This window comes from Psammomys obesus, unplaced genomic scaffold (assembly GCF_907164565.1).
Source record: "Psammomys obesus unplaced genomic scaffold, mPsaObe1.curated_primary_1811, whole genome shotgun sequence".
Lineage (NCBI taxonomy): Eukaryota > Metazoa > Chordata > Mammalia > Rodentia > Muridae > Psammomys > Psammomys obesus.
Window position 1 is genome coordinate 44,415,430 of NW_026585644.1, and position 24,527 is coordinate 44,439,956.

The following is a 24,527-nucleotide window of genomic DNA, read 5'->3' on the forward strand; positions in this document are numbered from 1 at the left end:
TTCTTCTTCTTCTTCTTCTTCTTCTTCTTCTTCTTCTTCTTCTTCTTTTTCTTCTTCTGTCCATCCTCTCTGAATGTAAACTTGTACAACCACTCTGGAAATCAATCTGGCACTTTCTCAGACAACTAGGAATAGCCCTTCTTCAAGATCCTGCCATACCACTCCTAGGCATATATCCAAAAGAGGCTCAAGTACACAATAAGGACATTTGCTCAACCATGTTTGTAGCAGATTTATTTGTAATAGCTAGAAGCTGGAAACAACCCACATGCCCCTCAACTAAAGAATGGATAAGAAATTGTGGTACATCTATACAATGGAATATTTCTCAGCAATGAAAAACAAGGAAATCATGAAATTTGCAGGTAAATGGTGGGAACTGGAAAGGATCATCCTGAGTGAGCTGTCCCAGAAGCAGAAAGATGCACATGGTATATACTCACTCATATAGACATATAATATAGGATAAACCTACTAAAATCTGTACACCTAAAGAAACTAATCAAGAGGGAGGACTCTGACTAAAATGCTCAATCCCCATTGGATGGTTTTCAAATCACAGAAACAAGATACTGCTATTATTTCATCAGGTTCGTTCTATGCATGGTCTCATACATTGAGCTTATTAGATGTTCCCTTTTCAATAAAATTATTTCAAGTCCAGTTATGTGCTTCCCATACCTGGAATGTGGAATGGCAGGAGGGAGTTTCTGGAGGCCTGGTGGCTGGTCCTTCACTGGTCCTCAAATGAACTGTCTGCTGCTCTTGGACTTGTTCCTAGGGAGGCTTCTAGGGGAAATCACTTGAGATGGGAAGCTTGTCTTCTGCCTCTTCAAGAAATGAGGAGCTTTTCTTGGATTTTGAAGTGATTTTTCTTTCAGCAAATTTATTTTACAGGTTATTGAAATTACAGGAGTTAGGAGCATTGGGGCCTTGCTTTACCATGTTCTTAACTGGCTGTGTGACCTTGGTCAAGTCTTTTCACCACTCCAGAGCCTGATTGGCTTGTTTATAGACGGACAGCTTGGATGTCAGTAGAACCTGTTCGAGTCTCTTTCAGCATTTACTGCTGTGATGGTAGGATGCCTAGAGAAGAGCAGCTTAATTAACTTAGCAATGTGTTGGGCCATGAAAAGGTCAGTTTTCTCCAGAAACAGGTGTTAGGACAAGCCAGTTTAAAAGCCTTTACCTCTTTTCAAATTGTTCACCCACAGTGCTTTGCTCTGCTCTTTTGAATGTGACATGCTTTCTTTTCACTAATTTTCTTTTTTTGTTTCACAGTGGAATTAAAAGGGAAATCAGGATTTTCCTGTATTATTTTGGCATTTGTGTTTTGTGGGCACAATGTTTGCCACTGGGTCGGAAGCATTCAATCATCTAATTTTCTTCCCCCTAGATGGTTTCATAGGGGACGGCATCAGTAAGATCCATCTGCTTTAGGAGATGAAATTTGAGTGTATATCTAATGGAGAATATACTGTAGAAGATTTCATAGTATATACAATTTAAATTTTGCCTTACCAGTTCATTTCAAATGTCTTTGAAGAACTTTTGAAAAGACTTTGATGAAAGAAAGAAATCCACTGTCTTTTATTACCATAGGGGAAATTCTAGCTGATTTCCTTGTGTGCTTCATGAGGGTATTTCATTTGCATAATCTATGTGAAATCAAAGAGAAGCCCACAATTATGCCTCATTTCTGTCAAAAGTTAGTGGCGTGCTTTCTGAATCTATAGTTAATGTGTTAAATACCTGGAAGTTATATTTGATCAACTTTAATTCACATTATGACTCTCGATTATTCATTTCAATTTCTTCCTTTCTCCTTTGAATGATATTTCTAGGTAGTTTGCCAAATATTGTAATAGGCATAATAGTTAATTTCATTTAAAGTCTTACTGAGAAAACTGGAACGTGGTATCCCTTTCCTCAAACCCCACTTTCTTCCTTTGTGCAGATGAAAGGCAAACCCAGCACCAATACCTTCTTTGTAAACATAGGCAGTTGTTAAAATGGCTGATCTGCAATTCATCCTCTGATACTTGACAGGACTGTTCCATTCGTTTGTTCTTTCATCCTTCCATACCAAGCAGACACAACATGGACAAACCAGTATCTTGAATTAGCTGCGTCAGGATCTGGCTGACTGTCTTTGAGAGGCACTGTGAGATCTCCAGCAGACATACTGTGTAAGGTCCACTCCCAATAGCCATATTATGTGTGGTGAGTGTACTGTCTCACCTTTGTCCTGCTGTGAGCATTGTGGTCATTGGAAAATCTCTCTTAGAGGATTATTTAAGCCAAGACAGATAAATCTGTCTAAAACAAGTTAACCAAACTGCACCTAAAGATGATGGGAAAGACAATGTAGAGAGATCCATACAGAAGGATGAAGGCATGAGACACACATACTGGTTTTCACCTTGTTTCTTAATTTGTGAATAGGTTTCTTAGGATGTTTTTTGGTTTTTGTTTGTTTTTTTTTTCTGTTGGGATATTGGTTTCTTTAAAGGCAAGAAGCTTATAAAATCCATTAAAGATGATGAAGTATAGAACTGGAGTCTGTAATGACTGTGTGATGAAGAATGTATTGTTAGTGAAATACAGACAGCACCTTGATCCACACAGCACCTTCTTTTCACATAATCCAAAGTAGCTTTTACAAAGAGAGGAGGGAGACACATTCTCTGACTAATTGTCTGTGTTTGGGAGGAATAATGGTGGAACTGCTGGCAGTCACTGTTGGTAGACAGTGGAGAGCACGGTGAGGGAACCCTGGGAACTAGAAACTGGACCTTTGTCCTGGGACATTGACAGATCATTTAAAGAGATCTAGACCCCAGACCTTCTCATTACAGTGAAGGCTCAAACATCATACTTTCTAAGCATTTTCAAATTCTTACATGCTTTGATTTATTTATGGCATTAGGAAGTCAAGGGTGAGTTTCCCAAGTAGCTCAAATGTACCTTTATGTACATCGGAGTTTGCTCCATCTAACCGGAAGGATGTACTCAGCACATTGTGAATATTTCTTCCTTCTGAAACAGAAAGCACTAAGTCTCATTTTTGCATAATGACTCAAGATGATCATATGATGTGTAAGTGCCCCCAAAGAAACGTGGACCTGTGTAAGAATGATGTGCCTTAAGACTTAATGACACAGTCTATTTTAAAAAATTATTGTGCAGCAGGGTGTGGCGGCTCATGCCTTTTATCCCAGCACTCAGGAAGGCAGAGGCAGGCAGATCTGTATGAGTTTGAGGCCACTCTGGTCTACAAAGCAAGTCCAAAACAGTCAAGGCTAAGACAGAGAAACCCTGTCTTGAAAAACCAAAACAACAACAACAAACCAAGCAAACCAAACCAAAACCAAGATTGTGTTGTTCTGATTATTTTTGTTTGCTGCTTTGATCAATAGAATCTCCTGATTTCTATCGTCTGTTTCTGGCTCTCTCTCTTTGACTGCTTCTAATGGTCAAGAAATGGAGGCCACTGATGAAGTGAACTGGCATTATGCCTGAAGTTAAAGCATGTGGTCCCAGGTGACATTTCAGGTGCTTCTGTGAGGGAAGACTATGGAGTTCATTGCCACTGCCTGTGGCATTTTCGGTGTCACAATTAAGTATCAAGTGCACTATCAAGGTGTATGCTACTTTCTGTTTAAGCTGGTGGGAGGTTTGTGGCTCTCCTTCTAAAGGATGTGAGGATGGGAACAAGCCAAGTGCAAGGGACTATGAGAGGACTCAGGGTGACAAAGGTCAGACCCAGAGTCAGTCAGAGTGTCCAGATGATTGACAGGCCTGGCTAGATCTCATCTGTGATCCAACCCATGTAATCATCCTCTTTACAGCCTTGGCCTGCTCATCACTACATTGGTAAGGTAAAATGGACAAGTGGAATTTGTAGCTGCAAAGGTTGAATTAAGAACCCAGAGGGGTAACGGCCCTTCGGCTCCTTGTTTTGTTGATCTACTAGGCTTCTTGCAATAAATTAAGAAAGGTTAAATTGGCTATTCTCTTTTTGTGTATTTACAAACAAAAGCCACTTTATCAGCTTGCAAATTACAATATGTCCATTTCAGAATCAATTCGGCTGCTGACTAATTTACAGTTGTTTAATCTGCAGAGCTGGCAATTTTTGGAATCCTCCCACCTCCTCCATTTTCTCTCCCTCATGGTCTCATCTCCCCCATCCAATGACAAAGCCAAGAGTGTTATTTTAGGAGATAGAAGCCACATTAAACATACCATTGGGTTTCTCTAAGCTTTTCTGAAAGTTTTAAAAGAAAAAATGTCAAAATAGGGTCGGTCTTCTTCAGAGTTCTTGTTCCATTTTCTGGGCACCCACACTTGAGAAGCAACACGCCTTTCAGTTAGCTGTGTTGCCTGCTGGGACCACACACTTTACCAGGAGAAAGCAGCTTATCAAGAGTTGAGCACTGGGGCCTGCAACATCTAGTCCAGCCGTTCTCAACCTGTGACCTTGAGGTTGAACGATCCTTTCTCAGGGGTAGCTTAAGATGATTGGAAATATCAAATATTTACGTAATGATTCAAAACAATAGCAAAATTGCAGTTACGGAGTGACTGTGAAAATCATTTTATGGTTTGGGATCACCATAACGTAAGGAACTGTGTTAAAGGGTCACAGCATTAGAAAGGTTGAGAACCACTGATGTAGTCTTATCTGTGGCTGTGGCTTCATCTACTGCATGTGTTTTGTTCTGTTTTTGTTTGGTTTTTTGTAGCTTACAAAGGAGATGGAGAAGTGTTTGGGAGGACTGTGAAGAGACTAATCATTTGAGAGCTAGAACCACCCATGCCGCCTGTGCTGGCCTCATAGCTACTCAGGCCAGAGCTGTGTATCTCCTCAATGCAGTCAGTGTGGATGATAATGGACAGAGGGTACTGGCGGCTTTGAAAGCTGCCCTACTACACAACAGAAAAACATGCTACCTTTGCGCTGGAGAAATGGCTCAGTGGGTAAGGTGCTGGATGAGTAGGCAGCAGGCATCTTTAATCCTAGCCCCAGCCAGGGAGGCAGAGACAGGAGGGTGCCAAGAGCTTTGTGATTTCCAGGCTAGGTCAGAAACCCCGTCTCAACAAAGTAGAGAGTTGTTAAGGAAAGTACTCAAGATCAACCTCTGACCTCCACGTGCACACACACCATTGCAAACACAAGCGCACGTGCACGCGCGCGCGCGCGCGCACACACACACACACACACACACACACAAAGGAAAGGAAATCTAAATACCTTCTTAATTAAGTGGAGAAATGCAGAATCGTAGTCCATGTAGCAGTGTAGCCCGCCCTGTTTATTCTACGGCTTGGGATTGACTTCTTCTGTATTGATTTCGACTGATAATCATGCAGTCTATTGGGCTGGTTCTAATTATTTTGGCTATCTTAATTATTGGATTGTGCATGATCTGTTTTGTTCAAATAATTTCTTAGCAAAAAAAAAAAAAATTGAAGCAGCTGAAGAGCACAGGCATCTACCTAATTCCTGTCTGCCTTTGCCTCCAGCCTTTCGTGTCATGTTAAATGAATCATTTTGCTCCCCTGCTTTTCATTTTTTCTCTCTATGAGCAAAAAGGAGGATAGATGGTATTTATCTTGCAGCTTACCGTTTAGGGTAATTAAATATCAGGTGCTATCGAAATACGAACTGTTTCTATCAGTTTGATAGGCTCATCTGTGCTGACTTTATATACTGTTTTATGATTTAAATTTATAAATATACACTCAGCTTAGAAATTGCAAAAAAAAAAACTATAAAGAAGGAAACAGAAACCATCTATAATCCCTAACCTAGTTACACAAATCTGTTAAAATATTTGTTTTCATCCAGTCCTCATGCACATATATAAGACAAACACATGTCTGAGATAATATGAAATCTACCGTTTCACAACTAGCAGTAAGTCACAAAGGTTGTGCAATTTTTAATCATTCTTTTATGTCTGTGGAGTATTTTAGTGTTAGTTCATCTTTCTGACTCCTTATCTCCTCCTGGTAACCTTTCCACCAACTGATAGAACCGCTGTCTTAAATAAATTTGATGTTATCACTCTGAATCTTGACTCCTCGGTAGCTACTGCTAACCCTGGGTGAGGTCTGGCTGTGTTGGAAAGAAATCTTCAGTCTGGTTTCCACTGACATTCTGCCCTAGTTTATTATTTCCCATCACTGTCCCTCTCCTCACACTCCAGCAGTTCTGAGCCTCGTTGTCAGCCCCTATAAACACTTGCTACCTCTGAACTTTGCTGTGGCTGTTCCTCTGTCTGGAATGCTCCTTCTTTCTGCCATCTGCCTGACTCCTGAGGGCATCAAGCTGCCCGCCCCTACCCCCAGCACCACCACGGGGAAACCTCTCCTGGCAGTTCTCTGGTGAGCTGTTTGTATCTCTATCACTTAAGTCACTGCTGACCTTCCCCAATCCATTCTCCATGCTAGGCTAGAGTGAAATGGCTTTGGCTTGTTTGCTAAAAATATCAATTATGATCAAGTCTTCCAGTTCGCAGCCTGAGGCCACAAAATCTCAACCTGGACATCAGACCCTCCCCAGTTTAGTCCTACTCCCACCTTCCCCAGCGCCCCTCTTGCTCCCTCACCCCAAGCCTGCAGGCCCTCCTGCTCCAGGCCTGAGCGGCTCTCTCACTTGAGCAAGTGTTCTCTTACTGTTCAGTGTTAATTCTACCATCCTGGAAGCCCCAGCCTTCCGGGACTGCCTTCCCATTTCCCTCCCGACTCAGGTACCCTGTTCTCTGACCCCAGAGCTCTGCATACTTCTCCATCACTCTAGAGCAGCGGTTCTCAACCTTCCTAATGCTGTAACACAGTTCCTTATGTTGTGGTGACCCCGACCGTAAAATAATTTGTGTTGCTACCTCATAACTATGATTTTGCTGCTGCTATGAATTGTAATATAAATATCTGATGTGTGAGTTAACTGATACGCGCCCCCTGTAAAAAGGTTGAGAACCACTGTGTTAGAGCTATCCTTTTACATCTCCTCATGCTATTATTTCAAGAATGCCAGTACCCTTCATGGAAGATACTCTAACTCTTCAAGACAGAGTTTATGTTTACGTTCAGTTTATATGGGACTGTGAGTGCCAGGAAGCTGAAATCATAAGGGTCCATAGCTCAGGTTAGACAAGTGCTTCACCAAGACTGTATGAGACACGTTAATTAGATTAGACCAGATGGATAAGGACAAGAAGCTTCAATTAAAACTGAACACAAATATGAAGTGCCTAGAATGTTAGAGACCTTTGAATGATCAGCCCTTTTATAATTAAGATTCAGTAATTATTTTTCTAGAAGTTCTAAAGTGAGCATTTAATGGGGCCACAGTATCCTGGACACCCATGATTGGGAAGCTATTCAGAATGGAGCATACAGTCCAGGCTCTGCCTTGAGAAACGACAGACTTCCTGATACCTACTTTGAGCCAGAGTCAGTTTGTCTGCAGCAAACACTGGCAGCTGAGCAGTTCATTGTTGGTTTTGCTCCACTCCTCCTCCCCCCTTTTCTTGAGTTGCAATCTCTTATGGCTCAGGTTGGCCTTGAACTTCTGATCCTCCTACCTTCACCTCCCAAGTGCTAGGATTACAGGTGTGTACTACCACAACCTGTAATTTATTTATTTATTTTTTTTAGAATACAGTTTATGCAGTGCTGGGGTATTGAACCCTGGCCATTCTCATGCTAGACAAATGTTCTACCAACTTGAGCTACATCCCAGCCCTGTTGCGGGTGTTAAAGCAGCCAACTACCAAGTGATGCAGCCTGAAGCTTGGGGCACCCGCAGAAAGTGCTTTTACCCTCTTCACACTTGGCGATGGTTGTGGCAATGGCATCTTGGCAATGGTTGTAGTACGTCAGTTATAGCTCTGTCTACATCTCGGTGGGGTGCAGGGACTACAGCGAGAGTGCCTCAGAGCACTGTGCTGAACCTCCGCAGGAAGTCACCTGACTCTCAGACTGGGAAACTCAGGTACTCCTGAGCCCTGAGGGAGAAACAGGCTAGTGCTTCCCTCCCAGCACTGGGCTCTTGAGCTACTCTATTAAGGAGGGACAGGCCTGTGGGATGCCCCAGAACATTGGGTATCTAGCCTCTGGCTTTGAAAAACAAACAGATTCAAATCAGAAATCATCTGGTAACAAAATAATCCATAAAGGATGTTGCCAGAGAGATTTGAAGGGAAAGAAAAGTCCTTAGAATTTTCTTAAATTAGGTTTTTTCTTTTAATTACCTACTTATCCTTCAGAAACTCGGAGTGCTCCCATCCCTTATCAACATATTCCTTGTCAATTATGCACAGGCTCGGGCTTATGGTGCCGAGGGTGATGCTTAAGTACCAGGCAGCTGGAAATGTTTCCCCCTGGGTCGAGGGGAGTGAGAGGAATGCTGATGTGCCGAGCAGACCGGCTGCTGAGGGGAACCCACCGAGCAAGGCGCCTGGGGGCAGGGAGCCGAGCTGATGCTAGGCTGGTACCTTGGCTGGGGCTGGGGGTGGGGGTGGGGTGTGGTAGAAGGAGCAGAGCTGTTGATGGCAGGGAAGATGGGGGCTGGGTGCTAACCTTCTGACTTTTTTTTTTTTTTTTTGATGACCGTGAACTGTGCGTACTGGCTGGTTCTTAACATCCTCTCCTTCAGACAGCTAATGTAAGGATGCTAAGCAAAACTGCTTATTGGTACATTTTCCCCCCTTGCTTGATTGGCTGCATCATGCTGCTTGATGGAAGATTAATGCTGGAAACATTGTGTGGGCACGCTCGCTCTGATGAGATGTAGGGGGGAAAGCAGTGGGGTGTGTGTGTGTGTGTGTGTGTGTGTGTGTGTGTGTGTTTGACAATGTGTAGGGTGAGGTTCCCGTCTGAACTATTTTCAAGATATCATATCCTGTGTCCTCTCTTTGTCCTTGATTAGGTGATATATATGTCTTTGTTAGGGCTAGATGTGATAAGGACAGGTGGTAAACACAAAGAGAATTACAGTTCCCTTTCATGCTGGCATTGGAACTGAATCAAAAGCCCATTTAGGCTCAAGCGCTTGGCTATTTGGATTGTCTGAGCTGGATAGGCAGGGGACTGTAGAATGGGAGAGATGGGATTTCCGTTTGCCGGTGTACAGCTGTGGGGTAGGTTTCTTGCCCCCATGCAAACAAGAGATTCCCATATGGAAATGTCAGCTTGGTCAAACTGTGAGGTTTTTCAATGTCACTGTCACACTGGGACTAAAATACCGCCACCTTCCCCCAGCCCCTCTCCTCTCCAGTTCTAGCTATGATGTGAGCTTGTGTGTCTGGCTCTCTGGAGTTACCTCGCTCTTGGTCCTTTCCACCCACTTCCCACATGTCTTCCCTTCCTGGTCATCTGCATCTCTTATTCTCATTTATCTCAGACCCCCTCCGGTGCGCAGGTCCTTGAAAACCTGCTCTGTCGTCAGGGAAGGACGTCTTTGCACAGTGGCTTCAATGAACTCTTTCCCTTCCCACTTCAGGATGGGAAAGGATGGTCTCAGTGCAGCAGCGTGCGAGCAAAATGGGACAGGAGTGTAGACAGATACAATAGAAGCAAGGCTGAATGCCAGTGTGGGCCTGCCAGCTCTGCCCTGGACCATTTAGAAGAATTAGCTGGGCATGATGTGATGCAGACATGGTGATTCTCCGTGGACAGGTCTGCTCAGATAGCTAAGGAAAGGTGTTAGAGGCTGATGAAAGGTACCGCTTGTTATCCTGAGTCTTTGCTTGATCTTAAACAAAAGGCTAAGGGGCCAATAGGCAGGTTGTTTACCTTCTGCAAGCCTCAGCGTCCTCCTTAAAACAGAGACAGTAATAACAGAGCCAAGCACCAAGTAAAGCTCTGTGCATAGAGTTTCCAGGAAGCCCCCTGGAAACTCTAACCATCACTGTTTGGTGGTGCAGCCCTAAACTGCCCTCCTTAGTGCCCCAGGCCTCATCCTTTTATTTGTTAGAGGAGACTGTCTGCCATATGTAAGAAACTGGAGAGAAAGCTCCGAGCAGAGCCCAATAACGAGTGAAAGCATGCTGCAGCCACCATTCTGACGGTGGGTGTGCTTACCTGGCTGCAGGTTACAGACGTGTGCAGGGCTGTTTGGAAGAAACACACCGCTTAGGAAATAGTGACAAGGGTAGCCAAAGCTAGACTCACCCCCATCGTCACTTCCTATTCCTGCCGCTAATGGCCTCAGGGTTTGACTTCTTACCCACCAGACTTTTGCCATTGGAACATAAGGAATTCAGGGAATTCAGCCTCACCTTGTGCTGAAGGAAGATTATTATCCCGTTGCTTCTCTTCCTCTGGTGTCTATGAGACATTCTGTCTACGAGAGAGTGTTCTGAAGAGGTAAAAAGAAATTCAGATGTCACTTTTACTTGACTGTTGCCTAGAAAAAGTTGAAAATATTGTTTACAATCAATTTATATGTAGTTTTAAAAAATTGATTTCAACAATCCATAAAAACCCAAGAGTACACTTCTGTCGATTATAAAACCAGCTGTACAATAAACTCTCCTTTTAAAAATAGTTTGATGGACTCCTAATACATATTTATGGGGCATGGCGTGACATTTCCGCACAGGCGTACAAGATGTAGTGATCAATTCCGAGCAATCACTTCTTTGTGTTAGGGACATTCAGCATCCTCTCCAGTAGCTACTTTAAAATAATTAATTGTTGTTAACCGTGGTTATCCTACCGCTCTCTAGAATACTCAGAGGGATTCCTTCTAGGCCCGCTGTTGACTGTCCTTGTTCCACCTTATTCTCCTGCACAGCCTTTGATAGCCGTGCGTGTGTGCGTGCAGGGACACGCACCTGTGGAGAGGGGAGTTCAGTGTCAGGGGTCTTGTTCTCTACGTCGTTCTTTGAGATGGTGTCTCTGACGGCGCCGTGAGCCTACTGATTGGCTGGACGGGCTGGCTCGGTAGACAGTGGGAACCTCATCTGTCTGTTTCCCAGCCTTGGGATGAGAGGTGTGCACTGCTAAGCCTATTTCCGTGTTAGCTAGTTTCTTTGGTTGGTTCTGGGGATCGAACCCAGGTCCTCATGCTTTTGTGGGCAGTACTGTACCTACTGCACTATCTCCTCTCCCTGTCCGGGAGCCTTTCTTTAGATCTTAAAGGCCAGGTTTAAGTGTACTTCTAGTTTCCATGTATCTTGATATGAGTCTGTGACACAAGCACCGTAAATCTAGTAGTCCATCTGGTGGTGAGAGGGGCAAAAGAACAGTGCTCACCACAGCAAATATTCATAAATGACTTAAAAATGTGAGTGGAGTCATTGCCCTGACTACATTTTCATAGACTAGCCACACTGTTGTTTCCTAATCTCTAACTAGTCAGTTCGGCTTGATCCAGGGTTTATTTCATAGCAGAAGCAAACTTGAAAAAATAGAGCTCAATTAGAAAGATGCTATCTAGACACATGGAAAAGGGCGGCAGCGCGCTGCTTCAGGACACTTTTCTGTGGAACACTGCCAACCTGGCCTGAAACAAGTAGCCCCTTTCTACTAAGTTGTTCATGTTTGCACACATGGGCAATTATTAAAGCCAGGAGGTTTATAGATTACCACGAGGTAGGATTCCTCCTCCTCTCTCTTCCCTTTTCCTAGTTCTAGCTTCGTTTTCACTTCACTAATATTTTGTCTTTGTGGTACCATTGTTTAGAGTCAGGAAGTAAAGGGCACTTGCAAAATAAATACTTGTTGAACCAATGAGTAAATGAAGGAATGAAGAACGAGTGATGCAGTGATTGACATTTTGAGTACCAATGGTGATGACTGACAGGAGGACAGAAAGTAGCATGGTGACTCTTCCCAGGGATAGGAGAGGGGCACGAAGGAAGGTTTTGTTTAAAAAGTAGAATTTCAGTTTGCAAGCTGACAAGTCTGGGGGTGATGGCTTCAGAGCAGTGTTAATGCCTACGGCACCAGTGAGTGATATACATCCAAAAGTCATCAAGGCGGAAGGACAGCAACACGAGGGTGGAGTAAGAGATTTCCATCATTTGCAGTAAGTCACGGCCAGAAATATCTTTGTTGTAAACCAAAAGATCAGCATTTTGATTGGAGATTAAAATTTCCCTGGGGGAAATAAATAGGAGTTCATTAGCCAAGGCCTGATTTTGTGGAATTAAAAAAAAAAAAAAAGTCCAACAATTCCAGGACTTTCCATTGAAAACAAAAATGAGTAAAAGGAGCGGAGGATTCCACTGGAAGGTCTGAAGGATTTCAGAGTCCGCCGGTGGTGAAGGCCATTGTCTAAAGCTGATCCATAAGGCTGGAAGAGGGGCAGCTCTAGAAACACATGAGGAAAATTAAATGTAATGCTGTAAAAGGAACAAAATAAATATTCAGGGCCTGGGCCCAGTTGGATGGAGATTGATAAATTACCTGACAAAGAATCTACATAAACATTGTAACAAAGCACAATGAAACAAAGAAAGCAATGCTGAACAGAAGGACAAGTTTAACCAAGACACAATCCACAAAAAGAAGCAGATTCTGGAACGGAACAAGATAACGACAGCGCAACGGACAGCTCTCACAGCACTCAGGGCATCCCCAGGAATAGGGTAAGTTCATAAGCATGTCGTTTGACTGTTACAGTCGTGGGAACATAATGAAAAAGGAAAGGGAGGAGTAAAGCACACCACTGTGACATGCGGAGTTCCATCCAACGGCAATATTTGCACCATGAAAAATCACAGAAAAGCAAACAGACAGAGAAAAGAAGAGACGCCTAATTTAAAGAACTACTGATCAGCGTAGACAGAGCGGGCTCTACAGTTAAGAACATTGGCTGCTCATCCTGAGGGCCCGGGCTCGGTTCTCAGCACCCATAAGGTGTCGGCTCACAACTATCTGTAACTCTAGGTCCAAGGGATCTGGTGACCTCTTCCGGTCCCTCTGCGGGGCCCCAGGCACACAAGTGGTGCACAGGCATACACGCAGGCACGCACATAAGATAGTAATAATAGAATGTTTAAAAAGAATTGATGACAGGAAACTCCCCAAATTCGGGACTAGAGAGATTGCTCAGTGGTTACAAGCACATGCTATGCTTACAGAGGCCCAAGTTTGGTCCCCAGCATCCAATCAGGTGACTTAAAGCTTCCAGTTACTCCAGCTCCAGGGAGATCTGCTAACTTCTGAGGGCTCCTGCACCTCACACTCAAGTGCGCATGCTACACTTCTAGCAGATAAAATAATCTTTAATGAAAAAAAAAAACACAAGAAATAAGAAGGTCACTGTCTGATAATCGAAGGGTCATTTCATCAAGAGGATCTAACAATTAAAAATACTATAGTGCAAAAAAATACTATATCACATGCACGTGTGTGTGTGTGCGTGCGCGTGCGTTGGCGTGTCTGACTATATGAAGCAAATATCAATAGCACTGAAGGAAGAAATGGGGAGCCATTCAGTTACAGGCTACTTGCATACACCACTTTAACAGGGAGCAGATCACCCGGACAGAAAATCAATGAAGAAGCAGCAGATTTGAGCAGCACTGTAGCCCAAATGGACTTAACAGACAGCTCTGGGACGTCAGAGCCAGTGGGTAGCAGAACAGGGATTCCTCCCCAGGCCCCGGGAGACATGCTCCAGGACAGAGGCCATGATCAGCTACAAAACAAAGCCTAAGGAAAGGTGGGGGTGCTATCATTGTTTGTAACCACAATAACAGGAAATGAGGAATCAATAGTAGGGGCAAAAAGGGAAAACCTGCCCCCAAAGTGTTTTAGGTACAAAAATTGATGCGTAAACACCAAATTACATTTCTTTATACTAAAACTCAACCATCCCTGACAGAAAAAAGGAAACGAACCCACTTGTAATTGCATCAGAAAATATAAAACAAGAAATTAAAACCAAAGAGCTAAAAATTGTAAAACATCACAAAATTGAAAGCCACAAGTGAAATGGAAGTATATCCCGCAGTCATGGATTACAAGATTAATTTTGCCCAATTCTCCCAAAAATGACCTTTAGACTTGCAGTTCCTGCCAATGTTCTGGTGTTTCCTACGGAAGCAGAAAGAAGCTCTGACTTTAACTTGGAACCACAAGAGTCTGTGAACATTCACCAATAAATGAGTGAATGTGGAATTATTTTTTACTTAGCTCCAAAAGAGAAGAAAATCCGCCATCTTCAAAAACGCGATGGACCTGCGAGACATGCTGAGTGAAATAAGCCAGACAGGACAAATGGGGTAGCGCATGATCTCACTTCTGTGTGGAACCCCAAATAATCAAACTCATAGAAACAGCAAGTAGAACTGGAGGCAAAATGAGGCAGATGTGTGTGAGGGTTGTAGCGTGATGGTGTAAATGGAACAGATGACATGGTCAGGCGCAGAACGAATCTTAACAAAATTGATCAGGAATACAGGCAACATGGGCAGAAGTGAGAGTGTGGGCTAAGCAACCTAAACACCTTCTATCGACCAAGGAAAACAGTCGGCGTAGGCCAGCCTGTAGAAAGAGAGAAAACTGGGAATGAAACTTTATTGTCTTCTGGAACTACAATGACACGAAACTAGAAATCAATAGCAAAAGGAAAATAGAAAAACTTGAAAAAAAAAAGTTTCAGGCAAGAAAAGCAACATGTAATGTGTATTTCTCTATACCAACAAGACTAGAACAGGAAGCAACCCCAGTTACAGTTGCACCGAAAAAAGAATAAGATACTTACCACGTGCAATGAATAGGTTTCTGTGGAGAGGTGTGCAGCTGGGAAACAGTACTGCATCCTATACTTGTGAAGAGGTAGATCCTGAATGTTTTCAAAACACACACACACACACTCACACACACACACTCACACACACACACACACACTCACACACACACTCACACACACACTCACACACACTCACACACACTCACACACACACACACACACTCACACACACACACACACACACACACTCTCTCTCTCACACACACACACACTCGCATGCACGAACACTTATTCCAGTAACTGAGGTTTACCGAAATGTTAAATGGCTTGGTTGTAGTTATTCACAACTGTATGAGCATTTCAATGCTTCAGGTTATGTCTCTTAAATATATTCAATGAAACAATGAAGATGTTAAATGTTATGTTGCAGCATTTTACCAAAATAACCATGGCTTTGGGGGAAGATCAGTGATTGCTCCTTGACCACTTATTTTCTCTAAAGCACTGGGGTGAGAATGAATTTTTTAAAAAAATACTGCCATCCCTGGCTCATACCTTGCTGGTCCTTCTAAAGAGAATCCACGGACAGGGCCCTTTACTAAACACGGGCCAATGTTGGCTCCTTCAGTCCTAAAGACAGTTCTGGGAATGTTTCACATCCCACCTGGGTCAGAAATGAGGAAATACACGTGTGAGTGCTTGGATTTGTTGCTGTAAAGTCACAGTTGGTTCAAAGCTAATGTCTGGTTCACACACATGCCACAGCTCACACACCCAGATAGTGAATGCACTCCCAAGCTCTTTCCAGTATTTTTGAGCATAAAGTTGCAACCTTGCAGTTAAAAAAAAAAATCGCTGATATTCACAATACCTGAAAGAGCCATGCTGGAGAAGGAGGAAAGTTTAGATTCCCTCAAACCAGGGTCCTCAGCCCAGGACAGTGGTCCTCAACCTTCCTAATGCTGTGACTCTCATGCTGTGGTGACCCCCAACCCTAAAATTGTTTTTGTGGCTACTTCCTAACTGTAATGTTGTTACTGTTAGGAACTGTGATGTAAACATCTGACATGCAGGTTAGCTGATGTGCAATTCACGGAGGGGTCACGACCCACAGGTTGAGAACCACCGCTCTGGGAGTCTGTGCGTTCAGGTGGGTTCCCGCAACACCGCAGGACCCAGACAAACTATCCGGACAGCCTCTGTTCTGATTTCATTGCCCTCTTTGAGGTCCATGTTGTGACTATCACGGGAGTGACCAGTGGTGACTGCTGGCCTGTCCTCAGCACAGATGGTGTTCCCCGGGGAGAGGGAAATGCCACAGTGTATTTGGGATGAGCACCTCCTGAGGCACCGAGGCTCCTCGGAAGAAGACAGAGGGTGGCCTGTGGCTCTGGTCTGCTCTGCCCTCTCTTTAATAATGTTCCCCGCATGCCTCGCTTTCTCTGAGCCGGGGAAGAGGGAGAGGGCTGGCTGATTGGTGCTCTCCTTTCTCCTGCTGGAGGAGGAGGAGAAGCGGGGGTTGAAGGAAATACTAGGTAGGGCTGAAATCTTTTATAAGCTGCCCAGAATCATATCCTTTAGCCTCAAACCGTAAATGCCAAGCAAGCCTCTTGCTCTGTGCTGTGGTGGTTCTGAGAAACAGGGGATTCCAGGTATTTTGTGGTTGCTGGTGGGTTTTATTGCTATTGTTTGTTTTAGACAGGGTCACTATGCAGCCCTGGCAGTTCTAGAAGCTGCTTTGTATACCAGACTGGCCTGGAATTCAGGTACCAGAATTTAAGGCCTAGGCCACCACACCCAGATCTATTCTGTTACTTTTATTGTTGACACAGTGTATCAGCAACACCAGAGGCGCTCCAGAGCCGAGCTCAGCACTCCGCTGGCCGCCGGCCACCCCAGCCTAAAGGACACCCCCCACTTTTGCACAGGATTATTCTGTTTGGGCACTTGCCATGCTGAATTGATTTCTAAGCTACTTGCCATTCTTCGTCTCCCTCTCTAGCCGCAAAGATGACTGTCAGCCACACAAGATGCCGAGCACCTGAAACTAAGTAAAAAGAGATATGCGTGAGAACAAAAAATAGAGGGTCTGACCAAAAAATGATGTCAAGGTAGCATTAATAATCTTCAAGGAAAAAAGTTTCAAAGTATTGATTATATTTTTTAAAATATTAAATGTGGCTGGGAATATACTTCAGTTGGTAGAGGTCTACCTAACATTCACAGAGCTCTGGGCTTGATCCCCAGCACCACACAAAACTAGGTGTGGCCTTGCATGCCTGCCATTCCAGCACTTGAAAGGTGGAAACAGGAGGGTCAGAAGTTCAAGATCACCCTCAGCTACATAAAAAGCTCCATCCAAGCTTGGGCTATATGAGACCCTGTATTATAAAAGGGAGTGGGGTGAGGGTGAGGGGAGATGGATCCAGAGGTTAAGACCACTGGCTGTTCTTCCAAAGGTCCTGAGTTCAATTCCCATCAACCACATGGTGGCTCACAACCATCTATACTGAGATCTGGTGCCTTCTTCTGGCATGCAGGAAGAAAACTGTATAAATAATAAATAAATAAATCTTAAAAAAAAAAGAAAAAAGGCAAAAGTGGGGCTGGAGAGAGGGCTCAGCAGTTAAGAACAGTGACTGCTTTTCTGGAGGAGCTGGGTTCAGTTCCCAGCCCCACATGGCAGCTCACAACTGTCTGTAACTCCAGTTCCAGGGGATCTGATGCCCTCACACAGACATATATGCAGGCAAAACACCAACCTGCAGGAAATAAAAATAAATAAAATTTAAACAAAAAAGCAAAATCATATATTTGTATGCATATATATGTATATATATATGTAAAGTTAACTTCAGCTTTTTAATATGTTAGGAAATCTGAAATTGTCTAGCACTTAGATTCTCTTTCCCTTGGGGAATGCCCTTCTTTCATTGAGCAGACTAGATGGGTTTGCCCTTCAGACCATACTGTCGGCTGGCTGAGGCCCTCAAAGTCAGTCTCAAAGCCACCAAGCTTACTGCGCCCGGTTTATTTATTCACGTCAGCGCTCAATAAAGGGAGCGACAAGGGAGACGTTTCTTTCATCTGCTTAACACCTGCTTCACTCGGAGACGAAATCTCTCTGACAAGAACACAGCTGCTGCCCTGGCCTGCCACCCTGGGGTTGAGCTCCCCTTTTAAACTGGGGTGTGCTGGCAGAGCTTTCATGAAAAAAAGAGTTCTCTACTTTCTGCTCACAGACCACTTACGGAATTCCAAGTGGCCCTTCACTGTTCTAGGAAGAGTGTATACTGTCATGACCTGTCAGCTGGAGTCTCAACTATTGGCGTTATTGCTGTGGTCATACCTTTCTCAGACTTCTCTGGGAGATGTCACATTCTGACAAAGAAGCCATAGACCCTGCTCATGAGGAACTTAAGAGAAGGGGACTCTCTGACCTATCAGGAAAGGACAAAGACAGTACTCAAGAGCCAAGGTGTGGAGGTGGAGAAGACAGAGCTGTGTTGCTTCAGCCTTTCCCAGGCGGGGGCTTGGAGGACTGAGCAGGTTTGGGAAGAATTTAAGGTGAACGTTGTAGGAATAGGAGGGTCATGGAAACAAGCACAGCATTGCCACGGAATTCTTTTAAGACGTTTGGAAAGCAGCCTCTGGAGTCTTCCCCGGGTCACTGTGAGTGAGGTAGGGCTGGAGAGATTTGAGTCAATGGGAAGCTGCTCACCCATTCTTGGGATGATTCAATACACTGAACAATGAAACCCTAGTCTCCTGCGCTAAGGGAAGATGAGAGATTTTTTCCTCCTCCCTCCTCTCTTTCTCTCTCTCTCTCTCTCTCTCTCTCTCTCTCTCAGTTGTCAAAATTGGAAAGTTGGCAAATTGGCAGAATGTTAAAGTTATGTAATAAATAAGTACAGAGAACTTATATATGCCGATCACTTTATATTTAAATAAATGCATATATTATGGCAAGCAAAACATTCACAGTCACTAATTTACAGCTACGGAAGCTGGGAGGGGTGACACACACAACTGTAATCCTAGCGCTTGGGAGGCAGAGGCCAAAAGATCACTCAGTTTTGAGGCTAGCCTGGTCTAGTAGCAGGCTCCAGTCCAACCAGACCTACATAAAGAGACTTTCTCTCAAAATAAGAATTGCAGTGTGGGGCAGGAGAGATGGCCCCCGACTGTTCTCCCAGAGGATCTGCTTCCATTCCCAGAACCCATGCTGTGGCTCGAAACCCTTAGCAACTCAAGTTCCAGGGTATCTGGTGCTCTCTTCTGGCCTTCATGGGCGATACACACAGTGCACATACATTTATGTAGGCAGAACAATCCCACACGTAGACAAAGGAACACAGGTCATTATTAAAAAGCAATATAAACTTTTTAAACAGCAATATGATACTGTAAAAGGTAGGAAGATGCAGAAAAATCTCAGGTGTCTTCAAATCATTTGATTCATTTAATATTTTTTTTTTTATGTGTATGGGTATTTTGCCTGTATGCATGTCTGTGTACCGTATGTGTACCTGGTACTCTCAAAGGCCGAAAGGGGGAATCAGCTCTTCTGGAACTGGATTTACAGATGATTATAAGTCACCACATGGGTGCTGGAAGTCAAACCCAGGTCCTCTATAATACAGCAAGTGTTTGTAACCGCTGAGCCCATCTCTCCAGCCGATTACTCCAGCGGTGGCACATATGTCGCCTGACTTCTGAGAGAAGAGTGACGTGGACATTAGTTAGCAATCTCTTCAGGAGCAGGGTGCTGGGAGTCTTGCATAGATGACAAGAAGGAGAGGAAAGTGGAGGCCAATGGTTGGGTCATCGCCCAGGCAACTGTTACATGGTTCTGCTTACCTCTTCGTCCAGGTGGGCTAACCTGTGATGACCATTTGGAGAACAGCCTCCTGGTATGTGACAGTGTCTAACGAATTCGAACAAGCTCCAGGAGGACTCATGGTCCAGCGCTGAGGTCTGTGAAGCGCTTACTGTAGGCCAGAGCTGGGCTACGTCCTGGACTCGGCGTCTCCTTCCTCACAATGACCCTATGGAAAATATGCCATCAGGTCTCCACTTTTACAAGAGAGGGAACTCTGGGAAAGGTTAAATGATCTGCTAAATTCATACGGTTGTAATTCAAACCCGTGTCCTCTCCAGCTTCAAAGCCCAAATCACAGTTCAGTGTTGATTAACCATGATTTTTATAGCATCTTGTACTTGTCATGTTTTTTCCTTATTTAACTTCCAGTGTGGGTCGCTGTGTCTCAGCTTGGAGCTAAGTTACCCTTGTCAGCACTAGCAACAGCAACAATTCTCCAGACCAAAGACTCCGTTCCTCAGGCCAGTGCAACTGTATTTATCTGTGTATCTTTTGTTTTGTTTTTTGAAATAGGGTTTCTCTGTGTAGTTTTGGCTGTCATGTAACTCACTCTGTAGATCAGGCTGCCCTGGAACTCACAGAGATCCACTTGCCTCTGCCTCCTGAGCTCTGGGATTAAAGGCTTGCTCCACCACACCCAGCTTTATCTATGTATCTGATTCTATGGTTTTAGCGTCATTACAGCGGCTCTACTTGGCCCCGTAAGAAGCTAATTAATCACCAAATATAGACCACAACTTGTTCTTTTCAGCCCTCTGCAGGCTTCTTCCCCTCATTGTGCGATGCCATCTGGTGCTATGAGCTCATGCTTTCTGTGTTCCTTTGCAGATCAAGATTCATCCTTTCCAAGCCCAGAAAGCAGGGTTGATTGCAGAGTTGCGTGTGGGGCTCTGAAAGCACTGGGATCTAACACCTCCTTGTGGCTCTTTCTAGTATCACCCCTTAACATTACCGCAGGGACCGGCTGGCTTCACCCTCATCCATGCAGGCTGTGAATAGTTGCGGAGATTTGTCTTTCTGTTTTAATCAATAGCTTTGGTAAGCCATGGAGCACCAGCAGGTCTTTTTCTGTGTCATTTTTGTTGGCTTAATGCATGGGCTGTGGGAAGCCAAACCTTAATAATTGTAGTTACCTTGTCAAATCTGTTTTACTTTGTGCTATGTCTGTGGAACAAGTATTTAAGAGGAGGACATCAGAAGTGTTCCCGCTGGCCTCTGATCCATCCTTCACACACGCTTCTCTTCTAATTCTGCTGAATACTGGAGTCTCTCTGATCATTTTTCCCAGGGAGTGGAACACTGGGAACCTAGGACACTTTCTTGTGTGCTGAGCCTAGGATGTCAGGGCTTTTCCACTAGACCCGGAATCGTTGAGATCTCTGTGTGCTGCTTGTTAGATCTGGTCCTTCTTCCCACCTTCCGATGCTCACTTCAGCATTCCTGGCAATTAAATGTAGCCTAAGATCTCAGAGGAAGGGAGAGGAAGGGATTGCATCTGGTCACGTATGTGCCACTCACCTCATTTCTGACACCAGCAGAGCACTGCTTTCTGCCTTCTTGCTGTCCTCCTGCCTCCTGGGCTCCTGCCTGCTACTGTCAAGAGGCAGAGGAGGGAATCAGTTGTGGGAAGGTTTGCAGTGGCTTATGGGAGCACACAGTTCTCTAAATGCAGAAGTTGTTCTAAGGCCAATCCCTCTGAGACTGAGGAAACTTTTTTTGTTGTTGTTGTTTTGTTTTGTTTTTGTTTTTCAAATCTGGCACCTCATCTCCAGCATGAAGCAGCTTCTAAGAGATACAGTGGGAAAAGCCATGGAGTCAGCCATGTAGCCAGTCTAATCTCCAAACAATATGCATAGACAGGTGTAGAAAATACACAAACACAACTATCCACCAGGAAGCAGCTTTGTTTCCAAAAGCTCTCACGTTGGCAGTTTGTTGGAAAAAAAAAATCTTTTTTTCATATTGAATTGGTTGCATATTTTTGAATAATAATAATTGTAGACATCTGTAGAATTAACACGAGTTTCTAAAAGTTAAAGAACTGGGTTTGTCTAACAGCATGAACATTAAGACTTGCTTACTTCCTTGTGCTGTGGCCTAGGCTAATTACTTAACCTCTGAGCTTCAGACCTTTTCTGTTTACTGGATAGAATTATGTCTGCTGAGCATCAGTTGGCTTCTTTTTGCATGTTATGTGTGGTTTGTATGTGTCTCTCCTTGTGGAGGGGCAAGTGTGTGTGTGTGTGTGTGTGTGTGTGTGTGTGTGTGTGTGTGTCCGTGCGTGCACGTGCGTAAGTCAAAGCTTGATGTTGGCCATCTTTATAAATTCTTCCCTACTTTAGATAGGCAGAGTACCTCACTTGAAGCCAGAGCTCACCTGTTCCAATAGTGCAGGCAGTCAGCTTGCCCTGGGGGTCCTCTATCTCTGCTTGCCCAGTACTGGGCACCCACCGTATCACACCCACTCAGTGGTTATGCAGGTGTTGAGGATCTGAACTCTAGCCATTGTGCTGCTGGGGCAAGCCCTTGGCCTGCTGAGCCATTTCCCCAGCCCTCGAGGGGGGGGGGTTCTCAAATGCCTTTTCTGTGTGCTTGGTGCTTGGGGTAGCCTGCTCATTTGTCTTCTCTTCCACTTATGGTATGCTGCCTAAGCTGAACTTTTGTATAGTGAGCAAATTTGTATTCCTGAGATAATCTCATTTGGTCCTGATGCGTGGCTTTTTAAAATGTTGCTGAGTTCAGATGGTTAATGTTGTGAGGGATTTTTGCATAGAAAAATATCAAAGAATTTACATATTTTTCTGGGGCTGGGAAGTTGTGTATGAGGACCAATTTTGATCTGCAGAACCCCTGAGTTTTTGTTTGTATGTTTTTTAAAAAGAGAAGGAAAAGGCTGGGTGAGATGATGAAGGTTGTGCTGCCAACATTTGGAAACAGGTTGATCACTAGAGACTTGTTGGCTGGTCATTTTAGCCACTCTGTTTAGTGAGTTCCAGGTTAGGGAGAGGTCCTTTCTCATAGAAAGAAAAAGAAAGCAAGAAAGCAAGCAAGCAAGAAAGAAAAACAGAGAGAGTGGGAGGGAAAGAGAGAGGAAGGAAGGAAGGAGGGAAGGAAGGAAGGAAGGACGGACAAAAAGGCAGGCAGGAAGGACAGCCGAGGCTGCTCCCTGCTCTCATCTGCACACGCACACCTGTGCACACACATGTACGCACCCCACGCAGACACAGGCTATTGCAGACTTCCGTTCCTGAGGGACGGCTGCTTCTTTAAGCATTTGGTAAGAGCCACCAGCCACGTCTTACGCTTTTGCTCTTAGGAAAATGTTTCGCTGAGTTAATTACTAACTCCATTCCTTTTCTTGTTGTAGATGTAGTCAGATTAGATTACCTATTGCCTGAGTTAGCCTTTGAATTTGTGTCTTCCTACAAATTCCTTCTATCCAATTTCATATTAGGTGATGTTTGGCAGGTTTCCCAGTATTTATTTCTGTAAGATTAACCTCCTTTCACTATATGTTTTTTTTTTTTTTTTCACTTTGCCTTTTTACTTCCTGGGAGTCTGTCTACCCACTAAAAATTAATCTGCATCTGCGAGAGCTCTCTAGTTAACAGCTGCTGGGTTTTAAAGTTAGTTTAATGAGGTTCATTTATTCAAGCAACTGGCCATGATGACTGACACTGTTTGTTGCTGAGTTTTAAGAGAAGGTAGACGCTGTTTTTGGGATTCGCAGGGCTTTCGGGGAAGAGTAGACAAAGCCATTGAGGGAAATGGCACTGGGTCGGGAGAATGAAGGTGAGGAGCAGACAACCCAATGGCTGCACGTGGCCATAGCAAATACAGGACTGGCCATGCCGCAGATGAGAGGAAGAAAATAATTTCTTTTCTATCAAGACTAATGACTTTCTCATGACTCAAGTCAGTAACATTAAAGGATGACGCAGCCGCTGGAAGGCTAGGTACACTTTGTTCGTCAATTATAGTTACGCCCTAAAGCACCATGTAGAAGTTGACTGTGGAAAAATGTCTTCTAGTTTCTAAGTAACTCATATACTAACAAATTTTGGGGAGGGGTGAAACTTTATTGAGAGTTTGAGACTACATCAAATTTAGAAAAAGCATTTAAGTGTTAATTTAGAATTCTAGGGTGGTTTTCTTCAACCATTTGTAATTTTAGCACATTTTTCCTCTCAATAGCTTTGTGTTTAAGTCATACAAAGCATTGTATTTAAGTCATAAAAAGCATTTAGTGATATTTATATGTATGTTTATATATGTATGTATATATACATACTCATAAAAATCCATTTAAAATGGAATGTGATTTAAAAAATCTATTTCAAGGTTTGGGGTTTTGCTGCCATGAGTTGCCGCTGTTAATGACAGTAATCAAGAGGTTTCTGCCCCTTTCTCATTCAACCTGGTTTAGGATAAATTATTCTGCCTTGGGCTGCAGAATTCTATTACAAATGGAAAGGCTAGTAAATCGCATTTCTTTCTTTCAAGGTATTGCGCAGCGATGTACAGCTATCAAGTACCATTTCTCTCAGCCGATCCGCTTAAGAAACATTCCTTTCAACTTAACCAAGACAATCCAGCAAGATGAGTGGCACCTGCTTCGTAAGTATTTCTGGGAAAGAATCAGAGAAGGAAAAATAATATCTATATATTCCATAGCACCCTGCTACGTCTGTATTGAAAGCTGTTTATCCTATGCGTCCTCTGGGCCCAACTGGGTTTGGTCAGTCACCTCAAGCATCCGTTTGCTCTGCTGTGAACACAGCACGCTTACAAAATTCAAGCGTGAGGAAGATCAGGTGTCAAGTTCTGCAGGCCAAGGCCATGGGCCTGTCTGCCCAAGTATGAGTGCTGACTGACAGCAGGTAACTGAACTTCGTTTTTTCAAGTTTTATTTTTAATTATGTGTTT

General features: G+C 43.9%; 1 protein-coding gene across 1 annotated transcript in view; it reads left to right on the forward strand.

The window, feature by feature from the left end:
* The window catches only part of Tmem178a (transmembrane protein 178A), a 55,038-nt gene that overhangs the window by 16,754 nt on the left and 13,757 nt on the right, over positions 1–24,527 (forward strand). Inside the window, exon 2 of the mRNA XM_055622626.1 lies at positions 24,105–24,218. Coding sequence (XP_055478601.1) covers positions 24,105–24,218 — 114 coding nt within the window. The remainder of the gene's footprint in view (positions 1–24,104; positions 24,219–24,527) is intronic.